The sequence below is a fragment of the Solea senegalensis genome, linkage group LG8, assembly GCF_019176455.1.
Source record: "Solea senegalensis isolate Sse05_10M linkage group LG8, IFAPA_SoseM_1, whole genome shotgun sequence".
Lineage (NCBI taxonomy): Eukaryota > Metazoa > Chordata > Actinopteri > Pleuronectiformes > Soleidae > Solea > Solea senegalensis.
In genome coordinates this window covers 19231015-19246631 of record NC_058028.1, presented here as the reverse complement: position 1 = coordinate 19246631, position 15617 = coordinate 19231015, and the positions used below count along the sequence as shown (strand labels likewise).

Genomic DNA, 15617 nt, shown 5'->3' with positions numbered 1-15617 from the left:
AGTTCCACGTCCGGCTGAATCCCACTTATTATCACACAGCTTAAAACATTACTCAAATATTCTGTGCATAATTGCAGAGCATTGCCTCACATAGGAACATGCTTTCAAATGCACAGTGGGATATTAATGCGCTAAGGATGACCAAAGCCAAGGCTTTCTGTATGTTTGCGTTGCAAACAAGCCGAAGCCGTGCGGGGGGGAAATGAATGCCATTTGTTGAGACTAATTAATAAAGAACATGCAGATGTGCAATTGGGGAGGATTTGTTTTTGGTAGTTGGCTCGGCGACATGCTCTCCCTGCTTAATCAAGCAGATAATGGCAAATTCAACAGAGACAGAATCTGTGGAAGTGCAAGGGAAACAGTGCAAGGATAAGGGGCGATATGAGGCTCCGCGTTCCATCTGAAATGGATTAAGCTTTAATTATGATGCAATACATCTTGCGATCATACAGTATATATACATAGATATGGTTTGTTTGACAATCTGATCTTTGACTGCTATCGTCTGACAGCATCTGTTACTACGTTTTGGTGCTCGTGAACATGTCGGGACCCTTGCAGATGTACCAGGATTCACTTTTATGCTGTGCTATAAGAATAGCAGAGCATCTGTCTTCATTAGACGGAGTAAATTCGTTGCTGTTCCACGGACAAAGGTCTCATGATCAATATGCTCAACCACAGGTTGTCAGTCAGTCTGTCGATCCCCTGAAGTATTCCACTCCAGCAGCCATATGACAGTTTGTCCATATTGCTAAGGCTATAAGCCACAAGCGAATGGTCCACAAACAGCTTCCCCATTCTTCAGAGGTAGTCAGCACTCCTGAAATTTCAGGCTGGTCCGACTGGGGAACAGCTGTCTACAATGACCCGGAGAGATTGGAAATTGAGCTTTAAGAAAAGGAAAAAAGCTATTTATGTTGGCATCGTCCGCCAGAAATGGGGGAGAGTTGGTAGATTGTTCCAAAACCACCATCTGGTTCCTACTTTGAACTAACTGATCAAAAACTCTTGGTCCAAATATAAGACAACCCATCCCCCAACCCATTCATCCTGTAGTTTTTAGTGGAGCTATGATCAGTCTTACTATCAGTCTTTCCCTCCATCATCCATCCCTCCCCCTCGCTCTCCTTTGCACTCTTGTGGAATCTGAGGAATTAACAGTCTTGCATATTGATGTGCCGTTTCATGATGCTTCAAATGCACTTGCAGAGCAACTCATGCATTTATACATCATAGTGGCAGATAGACTTCTTTATTAAGTAGATGTCTGTCATATCTACAAGGCCAAAGGTTAAAGAAGTGACAGTCCCAGCGTCACACTCCTGGCCCTCGCTGGCAGTTGTTTGACAGTTGCTCCCATGGCTGTCTCCGCCTGCAGGTCATCAGCGAGATGGAACTAACCATCGCATTATTGCTCTTCTAATATAGAAACAGAGATAAAGGTCCCTATTTAAACATGACAGAAGTCCATTAGGGTGTGTTCAACTATTTCTATCTGGATACAAAGTGAGGCACGAGCCTTAAAGGTGTTGTATTTAGTGTCTGAATTATTCCTAGGCGTGTTTGCTAGGTGAGTGTAGCATCAATTCAACCGGTCACAGCTTTGATTGTCTTTCCCTTTCGTGCCAGGTGTGCCTGTATCAGGTGCATTGCTATTTAAATGGTGTGAGCGGTTCTCTGCTGAAGAGATGGGCCTGTTCTTGTGGACAAGCAAAAGAAAAAGCAGTGTCTAAAAAGAAAGGTTCAAGGAAATTAAAAGCAATCTTACAAAGTCAGGTTTTGAGCGCCATAAGTTGATGGTGGTAAGACAGGCGTGCACAGGCTCACATGATCACATGCGGCTACAATACAAATAACTGATGCTTTACATTTAAGATGACACATAGCACTGGCATCAGTGTTTGAGAAACTTGGCTCATTATTTGGATTTTCAGCTGAATCAGCGGTAGAACAGTTTACTTCTGGAAGGGAGGAAGAGACAGACGCAGTAGATATGAATCCTGTAACCTCGCTGTTGAGATCTAAAGGATGCGCCCGCGTGTCTGTACGCTTTTACGCACAGTTGGGGGCCTGCAGTTCTGGCAGCGAGCACCGCCCTTCCTGCGCAAATAGGTATGTGGTCCCTGGCAGGTGGATCCTCTGCCTCCACCGTCAAACCATCCTCTGTCCAATTAACAACTCCATTGGACTGCACAGGGCAAGGAATCGCACCGACATTCGATCTGCATATAACTGATGAAGAAGAAAGAACTTGTCTTCACAGGGGCATCAAAGGCACCATTGACTTTAGACCAGGTTTTTGTCGGTCAGTGGTGCAGTGGATTTCTGCTGCCTCATGATAGCAATGTGGCAACAGTGTGTCCAGCCACACCACTAAGTGGGCTCTGAGCATGAAAATGACATCTGCGATGGTCGGGAAAATTGTGATGACACTTTAGGTGCACTGGGCGTAAGAAAGCACCCATAGTCTTCATGATGCCGCCTCGTCCTGAGAGGAGCTCGGGTCTTAAAGCGAGGGTCAGTTTTTACATCTCAATCATTTGGAAAGGACTTTAATTAGATGCCAGATTGACAGTTATTAGCATTTGTGTCATTGAAAGTCTCTTGGCAGCAAGTCCAGAATAAAGGTTGGCATGATCGTAAAGTAATGCCTTGAGTGAAAAAGGCTGGTGCATTACATTACTGTGTCTATTAGTGCAGACACCACCTCCCTCATTCTTTTTTATGTCTGCCTTTCTCTTTACTCTTTAGCTTCTTGCTAGGTTTTACTACCACCTCCACCACTGCCACATCTGTCTTTTTGCCCCCGGTGGTTCTCTCTGCCCACAATTTTGTCCACACAATTAAGCACTTGATACTAAAAGAAACACCTACTGGGCAGCTAACACTCCTGCTTGAGGCAAAGGAAAGGTTTCCTGTTGTATTATGACACATACATCCACATGCCCTTTCTTATGCACACATAAACCCAGTTTACACATGCAAACACACGGACACACACAGTTGGCTGCTCAGTATCTGGGGAGGACAAGCTGGCTCACTGCAGTCTTCGGTCTTCCAGGATCCAAAATGTTGTTGTTTTCTTTCCTGGCCTGGGGAAAACTGGCACAGGTGGAGCTCGCAGATTTGAAGGTGGTAGAGTGGTTGGCGGGATGGGGTGGTGGTTGGGGAGGGGGGGGGCACTTTCCTGGAGGGAAATGACACACCATATTCCTGATGGGAATTTGGGGTGTGTGTGTGTGTGTGTATGTAAGACGGCAGGAACACGGCACCTGGAACACTCCACCACCACCACCACTACCCACCTCCCTCGTCTCGGGGGCTTTGTGGCAGCTGAGCCAGCCCAGAGCATCTGCACAGCTCCAGGGTAAAAGGCAGTTCCAGTTTCCCCACACACAAACACACACAGAATAGCTGTCCATAACTATACACAGTGCTGTTTGGCTTCATTATGGCACTCGTTGTGCGTCTCTTGAATTCTCCATGCCTGATGCTGCTCTTCATCCACATCCAAACACACTCCTTGGTTTGTAGATTAGTATTATTGAGCACACAAAGCTGTTAGACTTTGTACACCTTTGATACAGATGGCTGCACCGGCATCAAACCAACAACCAATACTGTCCCCTGGGACAGGTTCACAATCCATGGTACCCTCCATGTTTGTCAGTGGTACTAAGAAACCTCTGTCAATAACGTCAATAAAATACTGCTTTATCAGTGTTATTTGAAGCTGTTTAGATAGAGACTATGAACATAGCCTCAGTCTGACTGATTTGATTGTGAAATTATTGATAATAAAATGAAAGATTTGTGATAATTGCAAATACAGCTGAGTGAAGTGTGCTATACGGCTTCTGAATGTATTTTATTTTTTTTTTCTGGATCAAAGAGGACAAGTTGGTAGAGAGGGAAGAGTGGCAGGGAGAAGAGGGACGGAGAGGAGGACATAGAGCTGTTATCTCTGGTGAGATAAGGACCACAATTATTGACCGGTGAATTGTGGTTTCTTTTTGAGAGAGCCTGGTTTAAGGGTGCAGCCAAATTTCAGCTTCAATCAACTTGTGCCAGCAGGGGAGAGAAGAGGTCAAAGGGCAAGAAGGTACACGTTTGCTGTTGTCTAGGATAATGTGGCATTCCACCACTCTGCCTTTTCGATTTGTTTGTGTCTGTGTTATTCATTCTCCTCGGGACTTTTTGCTGTTCTGCTTTTTTGTTCACTTAAAACTAACCCTATTTTCTAAGTACTGTAAGTCACCGTAAAAAGATTCATAAAGCATACATGCGAATTGCTGCTGATTGATTCTTGTTACAAAATACAATAATGTTTTTCACTAAACAAAGGGAAAGAGCTTATTCTATTATAGAACACTGATTTATCTAAAAGAAAAATCATTTAACCTTTAAGGAAAAGATGTATTTTTATTTTCTCATGAGAGATAGATTTCCTGAACCTTTCAGTCCTACGGCTGCTTCTCTGTCGCGTCAGGATGTTGTGGCCGGGATGTATGTGATTGTCCATGAATGCATTCTCATGAGCAGAGAAGACCCACTCTAGATTAGTGATGATCTAATTCATCATGTAAATTGCCACAAGGGTAAAATTGGGCATAATATAATGTTTCTGACTTTATTTGTGTACAAATGCAGCCATGTTTTAGGCGTATCTTATAAATGAATCACAACTTAATTTGATGTATATGTCATTTCATAAATCTTAAGTAAAAGGCTGGAAATAATTCAATAAAAATGTACTGTAATTGGCCCGGACCCAGTCCCCTAAGAAGGACTGTTCTATGTCAGTGATAGCTGTTAGAATATACAGTAGCGCTGTTTTGCACATATTTTAGGAAACGTTTATCACTGACAGCATCTCACAGTTAACTCATAATGTAGATTTGTATGGATTTTCACTGCATCCCCATAATTCAACATTAACATACAGGTCCAGTTTAGGATTATTAATGCTGCATTTGAATCTCTTAATAAAATGGAGGAGCCCTGATAATTGGTTTACCTACTTGAAATTCATTCTTCGAGTCCGTGGGGTAAAAAGATGTTTATATTTATATTGAAATGAACATGAATCTTCAAAAAGAGTCCCACCTTTGTCAATTAGGATACAATTAAGCTGTTTATCAAATCTGCATAACCTGAACTGTTGTAATTGTACTGTATCACAGAGGTTGTTCACTTTTTTTTTTTTTTAATTGCGAGGAATTGCATTGTGGACTATTCACTGTTTGCAAATGATCATTTAGTGAAACTCATTATCAAGTCAAGTTTTCCTTTGATTCTCTTCTTATAGCATTTCTCATGAATATATGAGAGTAAAAATAGCATGTTCTCTCCCACACCCGTGAAATACACTACAGTATTATTCAACAACAGGGCCTAGACCTCTAGGTGGGTGGCGGCAAGATTAAAACAGGCATCAAATTATTCCGTCTTAACAGCCTATTATTCTAGAGGAAATGCTACCACAAATTGTGACAACTCTTCTAAGCACTGTTGCAGTGTTTTTTTTTGAGACTTGGTGACTAAGAGCCAGTGTTTTTTTTCAATTTTGTTTTTATCTACACGACCAGACCACAAATCTGTTTTGGGTCACAGGAAGAAAATAACACACATTTTTGCAAATGTAGGTTGTCTGAACTAAAGTGGGAATGTATTTTGCATGTTGGTGTGTTTTGTCTTTCGAGGTTGCATGTATTCTCTGCTATTTATAATGTAGTTGGTCTCGACTACAACGTTTGTGATGTAGTCTTTCGTTTCCTCCCAGGCCTTATTCATCCAAGGAAGATGCCATGAACACGTTGGCTGTCTCAGGCTTAAAGTTCACTCCAGAATGTTTATAGGAGGCGGCCGGCTCTGTAATTGGTTGTCTTTGTGTTTTCATTTAGATCTCCCACTTGTCAATCTCTCAGTGGACCCGCAGCCTGTTCTGGAGGGCAACCTTGTGAAATTCCACTGCTCCGCAAAGGCCAACCCTCCTGTCACACTCTACAGGTAAGATCACGAAAAAACAAGCCCACGCACAACTCATGAGTGAACAAAACATGAAAAATCACTTGCTGGTTGATGATATAGTTGTGCATTTTGTCGAATTTAACACATCATTACTTATAGCATTAATAATTGCCAGACGCCTTGCTACGATGTGACCATACACATATATCTGCCCACACTTTGAAATGAGCAAAAAGGAAAACAATGCAACACTGTTGTACTGACAAATTTAATGAAACTACACCTCCGAAAAGTCATTTGGGAAAAGTTGTTCATGTTCCAGTGGGTTGCAGCAAAGCAATGTGATGCTTTGTTGCATATCTTCTCCCCTGAACATTAAATGTCCATCAGTGTGTTGGAAGAAAAGCTGGAAATATGATGTGCGTGACTTCTGATGAAGTTGTCAAAATTACAGCTTTTTCTGAGATTGGGTTGTGTTCCACAGTGTATAGCAGAGAAACAGGTTCACCCCCAGGAGCCTGATAGTATTTTTATGTGTGTGTGTGTCTGTTTGTGTGTGTACTTGTGCTTATATCTTAGTGAGGCCCAAAAACATAAAAACCTATCTTTGTGAGGACATTTTGACCTTGCGGGGACATTTGTTTTTAGGTTAGGGTTTGGGTAAGGGTTAGGTTTAGGCACTTATTTGTGATGGTTAAGGTTTGAGTAAGGGGCTAGGGCAGGGGTCTCAAACTGGCGCCAATCGATTTCATGTGGCCCTCCAAACAATATCAAGTTGTAACTATATCATTTCTATAAGTTTTTATTTTTAAATGAATAGATTAATTTTGCATCATAAATATGTTTTTTTTATTGTTGCATATTAAAACAAGCACTTATACTTTGAAATGATCCAATCCAACTTTATTTGTAAAGCACAAAACAAACACAGTGGACCAAAGTGCTGTACAGAATAATGGATAAAAGACAGAAAAGCTCACACGAGGCAAGATTACATATATATGTAATTTTGAGCTCATGACGTCCACCGCAACTGTTGCTTTTCCCAAAAAAGTTAGGCTCTTTTTTTACTTGACTGGCCCCCGACTGACCAGACGAGACAGTCGGTGACCTACTGACTGGCTAGGGGATGCATTACATCTATGATGTGTCCTCACTAATATATAAAAACAAGTTTGTGTGAGTGTGTGTATAGGCTGTGTGGTCCACAAAACTTTAATCGGCTGTTGTGGATTAATACCTAGGTTAGGATTCGAATTAGGTTTAGGTTAGGGGTAAGTATTTAGTTGTGATGGTTAAGGTTAAGGCAAGGGGCTATAGGGAATGCATTATGTCTATGAGTGTCCACACAAAGAATCCAAAACCAGAGTCTCTGAGTGCGTGTGTCTGTGTGTGTGTGTGTGTGTGTGTTTGTTCTCTGATGGCATTTCACACATTGCAGCACCTTTGCTCTCAACGGTGTAAATATGGCTTTATGTGAGCTCTCTGTGTTTGCCAGCACAGCTGTCAGATATAGAAAATTCATCGTGCAGACCCTCTACATGCAGCCTCAATGTTCAATTCAAGAGAACCCTGGAAAAGACCTTGAAGTAAAGATGACTGGATGGATGGTGACAATGTATTGTGGTTTACTGTATGTGACCACCACCCAAGCATCAAAACACTTCTGCTCCACTTTGCAAACCAAGGTGCATTCCTCCTCCTCCACCACTGGCACTGGCACTGGCTGATTCTACAGCATACGACTTGCACGTGGCAAGTCGTATGCTGTAGAATCAGCCAGTGGGGAGAAAAAAGCACATTTCCACCAGACTGTGGGGCTGGCCTTCAAATAAACAAAAGACAAATTATTTATCGTTGTTAATGGAGCCACACAAAAAATTATTTTTTCATTTATAATCGAAAGCATATGCTGCCAAACATCCTCAGCAAACATATACCCTGGAAATACTGCTGTACATTAAATACAATGCTGCACATATCAAGTTAGGGCCAAAATAATGGCAGCGAAGTGACTAAATGCATCGCCGGAATAAAAGAGTGTAAAACTGTTAATCAAACACACATAAAGCTGCTGTCCTCTCACCCATTTGCTGTGTAAACTATATTAATGGACATTCTCATTCTCATATGTTAGTATTTCCCCTTATCTGTAATTGCAAAGGAACAACAAAATGGACATTAATTATTCCCGTAAAAATCTTGCATGGCCCTCCAAAAGTGATACTGAAGTGATTTGTCAAGAAATGGTTTTCTGTGTGTGTGGGAGGTTTTAAAGACTCAGCAAAAAAATAAGTTGAATGAAATCGATAGCAAAGGGAATTGGCCGTCTCTGAATCTTGTAATGGTACTGGGAAATAAAATGGATGTACAACACACTCACAGGTGGCCAAGTAGAGATGTTGCCTTTTTGATGGATTCTGCCCTTTTGGAACAGAAAAGAAAAGCAGGGAGAGGGCAGAGATATTGTGGAAAAACAAGGGTTGTATTTGATTGTATAGGTTCGCAGCAGAGACAGGGACGTATAGTTTGCCTGCGAAGGGAGTTCATCTTTATTGTTATTAGACCGGATCAATGCTCGAATCAGACTTTTTCCCCAGGGTTTAAAGAGCGCTAAGATGCAGTTTTTTTTCTATGAAAGCTAGCGACTGAAAAAAGGGGTTGGAGGTTGAAGCTATAGTAGAATGAAACTTCTCTCTCACCGTCTCACTGCTGCTGTCTGGCTCTGTCATTCACACGCTCCACTATGGGACTGCGTAACATCTAGAAAGACAAATGACTTCTAAAACTTACTTTAAGGTTAAATTCTCTAAATTCTCTCATTTCATATTCTCCTATTTAGATTTATCTCGCCGTTTTTACACAAGCGCGTCAGCACTCCCATGCACCACTGAAGTTCACTGGGGATTTTTGGGCCCATAATGCTTGCCTGAGAGGCTTCGACTAGGGAGAGCCCCCACAAATTTCCTCTCTAGAGAGCAATATCACAGGGGAGAGCAGGAAGCTGGTCAAGCAGTGTGGGGCCATTATTCAGTACTAATACACTCTGTCTACCCAAGATCAGATTCAGCAAAGGGACAGAGTAGTTCTTAGACAGATGGCCTCTTTTCTTCTCCCAAGAGAGCCATCCATTCCCAGTGTGCACTGCACCATTTTGCTATCCTCAAATGCTGTGGGCACCTGAGACACTGGTCCAAGATAGTAGGGATGCTCGATGGAGGAGGGGTATTTTCTGCTGTCTACAACCCTTTGATTGCTGTATCGTCTTAATAAATCTGGCTTTAAACATAAAAGAGGAATAAGATGTAGTTCCAGATGTACACAGACCTTCGTCGGAGAGGAATTTGTGTGGATGTGGGGGCTGCAGGAGAGGATGAAAGTGGTGCTGAGAGTGTGAATGAAGGGAGCGCAGCTAATGGGAATGACATGTGTTTCAGTCATCTCTCTTGGAACCAATACACTCCAAGGGATGGAGACAAGTGGGTCGGCACATCTTCATTACCGTTTACTGTATAATAGTAGCTAACTGGCATTCACCGCAATCACTCAACCGGCTTCTGATGAAGACACAGAGGATTTTCTCAGATTCAAACAAGAGCCCACCAGAGAGGAAGGAAAGCAAATCCGGTCCCTCGTCTGCAGTATTCAACCAGCGCAACAACAAAACCGCCTCCTTTGTGTAAAGTGCAGTGCAGCAAACATTACAGTCCTTCCCAGTGCGTGAGGGAAAAGCCAATGATACTCGGTTTTTCCACAGTCATTTAAAACAACAAAGTATTGTAGATGCTTACACGTTAATTTAATTATTTAAGGGAGCACTGTATGTGTTTACCCAGGAGTAATAATAGATGTTCATATCAGTGGATTCAGCATTCAGAGATGTTGTAGATGGATGAGTTTGACAACACATCTCCTTAAACTTGCTCTTTATCTTGATTGTGATGCTACTATAGAATAACAATCACACTATGTATCTCCAGGGCCGCATTGCAGTAAGGACACGCACGCACATAGAGCTTTGTGCAACATCTCAAATGACTTGTTTATTAGTAATAGTGGAACTGAAATACAGTGGATACATCTTCAGTAGTTGGACTTGAGCTGAGCTTGAGTCACAGACTGGAAAAATTTGCTTTTTTTATGTACAAATCAAGGCAAAAAGTGGAGTAGAGAAAAACATGTTAAGGGTAAAATCCAATTGACAAAATTATAATTTTTTCCTACATTTATATATTAGGGCTGTCAATAGATTAAAGAAAAACAAATTTATCACATATTTCGTAATTTGTTTCCTTCTAATGACTAAATGAACGAGTAATCAGACAGTGCACATTTCAGACACCATTGTTTAATAGTATCTGTCTTTTTAAACACAGAACTCCACATAGAACTATGTGGTTTCAAAGAGACTCGGGCCTATCATCTTCCATGGAGGACTGCCATCCTGGATGCAACATGAACATGTGTTAACATCACAACAAATAAATCCACCTGAGAATGTCCTTAGAAACTCAGACATTCACATTTGTCAAGAGAGAGAACGCCACGCAGGGTTGGTGTTCAAACGGAAGTCTCCAGGCAGCCGCCTGCATATAACGGACACTATCAGTGCCGAGACTGATTAGTTTGCCACTTACTTTCCACTCGTTGGCAGTGTGGAGGAATTCCTCTGCGCAGGTCTCAGCAATTAGTCGTACATCTGTTTTTTTGTCACTGTCAAGAAATTGTGCCGTGACACCCTGGTAACGTTTGTTTTATCGACGGTTCCGTCGCTCAGCTTCTTAAAATGAAACCGTCCGCCCAACAATCCCTCTCCTCCTCTCCTCCTCTCCTCTCTCCATCTTCGCTGTCTCTCCTGCAGCATCTGACTGACTGCAGGTATGACCTCTCATGTCACAGGTCAGCGCACACCACAAGTAAACCAACTTGCGTTAACCGTGTTAATCTCTGCTGTATTATTTTATTATTTATTTTGACAGCCCTAATATATACACATTGGCAGAGTGCTCTTTAATGTATGTCCGTGTTAAAATGGCCGCATGATAATGCTGCATAAACCCTGCATATGTGTTTTATTTTTCACAGAAAATTCAGTAGTCATCACTTTCATTATGCGTGTTTGGGAGAATGGAAGCACACTGTGCTGTGCTTAACCATGCTGATAATAACTGTGGGCTCTGATTTACTGTGGCTCTTGTTGCTGATGGCACAGATACTTGTCTAATTTAATTGTCACTGTTTTATTGCCTTAATCACATTCCGCAAATACAAAACAAAGCCGACTTGTTTAACTATAACAGTGTTAGTTCACACACTCGTGAACCCACAAAAGCACCATGCACACACTGAGTGCGGGAGTATCAAGCATACCGGAGTGTCGCCCTTTGTCTGATTCAAATCGCTGAACAGGATACAACAGTGTAAAGTGACTCAGCCACTGAGTGAGCTTGCACCAGCCCTTGACCTCCCTTAAGGCAGTGCAGGTGTTTGTGTTACCTTGAGCAAGCTATGTTTAGACACAGGTTTTGGACAAGACCCAGCACACCAACCGAGCATTCATGCTCCCTGCAGACGATGGCATTCTGTCTCTGCTCCCTCTTAACACTGTCAGTGGCTCTCAAACCTGGCAGCGAAATCCTCCACTCAGGAGCAACCGGCTGCCCAAACATCTGTGCCTATCCTGTTACAACTCCGACAGGATGAGCGAGACAAGTGTAGGTGGAATGTGTTTTTTTTTTTTTATCCATATTATAAAAACATTTTAAATTTCAAACCACATCCTCTATAGCAGGGGTGTCAAACGTACAGCCCGCGGGCCAGAACGGGCCCACCAGAAGGTCCAATCTGGCCCGCAAGATGAATTTGTCTAAACTACTATTGTAAGAATGATGCGGCCCCTTTAACCCCTTGGTAATAATACACAACTCCTTATATGGACATCCTGGGGGGGCGTGTGTTTTTATTGGTCACATATTCAGGCTTTAAAAAATGTGGGGGGTTTTGTCTTCTTATGTGTTATCATTCATTTAGTAGTGATATAAAGTAGCAATAATTGTGCAGAAGTCACAAAAGTTTTTCTTTTGTTTTTGTTCACAAAAATTAGCCAAGGGAACTTTGAACTGTGACGTATTTCCAAATGCCACTCACTGGTGAAAATGTGCTTTTTTTCTTTTATCAGATTGCATAGGTTGTGCTGAAAAAAGGATATAAGACACTCTTTATTGCACATTTTATACCCTCTGTATATACGTTTAAACATAGTAATGGAAAAAAGCAGCCGAAATGATGTGTGTTCTAAGGGTTAGGAGAGGGGAAAGTGTACGTGCAGGGAGAGAGAGTGAACGAGCAGCGCTGTGTATGTGTGTGTGAAGAGAAAGTTAGCATTCGTCACTATGAAGTGGGGTAAATATGTGTTGTGTTGAGAGACTCTTTCATATCACCAGAGTGTCCGCCTGTTCATCCCCTATAGAAGTAAGGGTGTTAACCTAGTGCAGCCACAGCTCCAGCCCTGGACGTAATAATATCTCCCCAACCACTGTCCAGAAGAAGAGCAGGAGAGTTAACACTACATTGAAGATAATCAACAACAATTATGTCGTTATACATACAGTAATTCCTCATTTGTCCCCTGGGGTTGCATTTTTATTAGCTCCTACTTTAGTTTCAGGCATACTGCATATTACTTCCAGATACCTGTGACTAAATGCTGTGTACCTTTGTAGATCCACTGTGATCTGGAAGTTGCAGTGCACACGTGTAAATGGTAAACTTAAGCGTAACATTTTCAGGTGTTGTCATTGTGCAAAGAGCCATTAAAGGTTAAACAAAGGGAAAAGATTGGAGTTCTTGTTGTTTGTAGTTTATTGGGCTATTATTGTACTCGTCCGGCCCACTGCTCTGTACGTGGCTTACCATGAGTGTAACACCCCTGCTCTATAGTCTTGACTTGTCTGTTTATAATGTTTAAAAGTTAGTTAGTTAGTTCCGAGCCCTTATTACTTTTATAATATGAATGAAAGTTCACATCATCATCATCATGATCATGATCATTATTGTTGTCATCCTTTTTATCATAATCATCGTTATTATGATCACTACAACAGTCACCAGTGTAATTAATAACAACAACATCATCATCGTTGTTGCCTTCATACAAACAGAGGCGGAGATGTTCATAATGACATTTTCACTATTGACTTACTTGTGCTAGTGTTTTGGTGCAAGTCTGCATCTTAAATATTTAGACATGTTTATGTATTTTGCTAAGACATTTGTTAGATAAGCTAAAGAGAACTTGACTTGTGACCAAAGGATTGCCGGTTCAAGTCCCCACCAGGTCAAGAGCTGGGATACCCCTGAGCAAGGTACCCAATCCCCATTACTCATTGTTAATTGGGCACTGCAAATTGACCCCGGCCACAAGGGGGTTGTGTCAGGAAATCGCTGCCAAATCAAAAGTGTGGATCATCCACTGTGGCGACCCCTGGGGAGGGAGCAGCTGAAAGACAAAAAAAAGTGTGGTGTCCTTGCCACACAAGGACACAACTCTGTTGTTCACAAACAAAACAAAAATACACTTAATGACTGAACAAGGTAATCTGTTCTCATTTAAATGATAGCATTTAAGTCAAGCTTGGGGACCGTTTAGTCATTCTGAAACAAATGAGCTTCCCCTTTTTTCTGGGAAAACTGTGAAAACTGCTCCCAGTACTGGCAGGAACACATCATGTAGACGTTGTCATTGTTTTCACTTGCCTCATCAGCATGCAGCGACAACTCTGCTGCGGAGGATGGCAATGTTAGGATGCATGATGCACAGGATGCATGATGCACAGGATGTCCCACAGCACTGTCCACATTTCCCAAAGAGACCCAAGGCGTCCACGGGCGCCTTCACTTCGCTTTTATAAATGGGCCTTGTCGTTTGAAACAGCATAGCGATCCACATCACACAGAGCGAGTCATCATAAACATATACTGCCTAAGCGCTCGGAGAGTGTCTGTATCCCCGTCACAGAAGCTGTCACTCACCAACACAAACAGATGTTCCTCATGTGATCCCGTGTCAATTTATTAACATCAGCTGTTGTGCACAATACAGTACATCTCAACCAACATCTTCAAAGGTGGAGGAGCAAACCATTTGTCATTCTGTGATTTGTTTTTCTTAGCTGGCACCCTGTGCTGCACTCTGTGCCTGTCATAATGAGGAACGTGCTGTCTGCTGTGAGTCGCCGGGGAGCTTGTCACAGCATGGAAGGCTGCCACAAAAATTTGCTGAAGCCAGCACAGAAAAAGCTGCCCCAGAATGATGATTTATTCACACAGAGGGAAGCTATTGACATAAGGAGGTGTGAAAACCTGTCGTAATGCTTTTCTCCCCCCTTCTTCTTCATTTCTTTCCCCATTTCTCCCTGTCTCTCTATTCTCTGCTTTCTAATCCTCACACCAGGTGGGCCAAAGGAGGGAGTATAATCAAGGAGGTCTCTGGAGACACGTATGAGGTGACTGTGGACCACTCCTTCTTTACGGAACCGGTTTCATGCGAGGTTACCAACCCTCTTGGCAGCACCAACATCAGCCGCAATGTGGATGTATACTGTGAGTGGCTGATTTAGTGATACTCTTCATATTTTTGACACTGATGCTTCGCTAGATGTGAACATAAGTTTATTTTTTACAGTTGGCCCCCGCATGGCTGCAGAGCCTCAGTCTTTGCAAGTGGACCTGGGATCTGATGCTGTCTTCAACTGCGCTTGGACAGGCAATCCGTCTCTTACCATAGTGTGGATGAAGAGGGGATCTGGTGTGGTGAGTACACTGATTTGTCATCAGCTGCAACGGCGTTGAAAAGATTGAGAGATCTCGTAAAAAAAACTCTTATTGAGACTTACAATTACAATGGTTTATGTCCACAACATTTAAGGTACACTAGGCAGTTCCTAGTCGTAATTTTCTTGTCATGGCCATATGTTTTGAAATGTCCATTAAAGATTTTGCAGTCCCAGTCTCTTGGTGACCCACTCTCAAGAGATCTCTTGATTTGATCCGCAAATTCAGGCGCATTTCACCTCTCGTTTTGTCAACATGAAAGAATCCAACCTCTTCACTCCACTGAGCTCAGACCCTAAATTGGATTTTAATAATTGAGGAGAGGTGCCCTTTAAGGTATTAAATAGTCCATGCGCTGCCTTCATTTTTCCCCCATAGCCCTGCCTTGTTGCTCTTTTAAATGCAAAGGTGCCATTGCTGTCAATTCATTTGATGATCTTTGCCCCACACAGGTTCTGAGCAATGAGAACCTCCTGACACTGAAATCTGTGAGACAGGAGGATGCTGGGAAATATGTTTGCCGTGCTGTGGTTCCCCGTGTAGGAGCAGGGGAGAAGGAGGTTTCTCTCACTGTCAATGGTAAGCTGTATTATTGATATGACTTTCAAACAGACACACACACAGATGATGTCTGATACATGTGCATACGGAATCTTAAGGTCTGGGGGTCAATGGGGGGCAAGAACAAAGCCGTTTTCTTTAGGAGTCAGTATTCTGCTTCCTCTGTGGCTTACAACATTTTCCCTTTCTATACAATTTCCAACTGTATTTGAGGATTTAGTTCTGTGCTTCTGTGCTTCGTCTTTTTT

The 15617-nt window shown here is 42.3% G+C and overlaps 1 protein-coding gene across 10 annotated transcripts in view; it reads left to right on the top strand.

Annotated features, from left to right (window-relative positions):
- Nucleotides 1-15617, top strand: part of kirrel3b (kirre like nephrin family adhesion molecule 3b) — a 148268-nt gene that overhangs the window by 112389 nt on the left and 20262 nt on the right. For all 10 annotated transcript variants that reach the window (XM_044032042.1, XM_044032041.1, XM_044032040.1 and 7 more), the window contains exons 7-10: nucleotides 5910-6015; nucleotides 14429-14577; nucleotides 14660-14787; nucleotides 15261-15387. In XM_044032042.1, the coding sequence (XP_043887977.1) occupies nucleotides 5910-6015; nucleotides 14429-14577; nucleotides 14660-14787; nucleotides 15261-15387 (510 nt within the window). The remainder of the gene's footprint in view (nucleotides 1-5909; nucleotides 6016-14428; nucleotides 14578-14659; nucleotides 14788-15260; nucleotides 15388-15617) is intronic.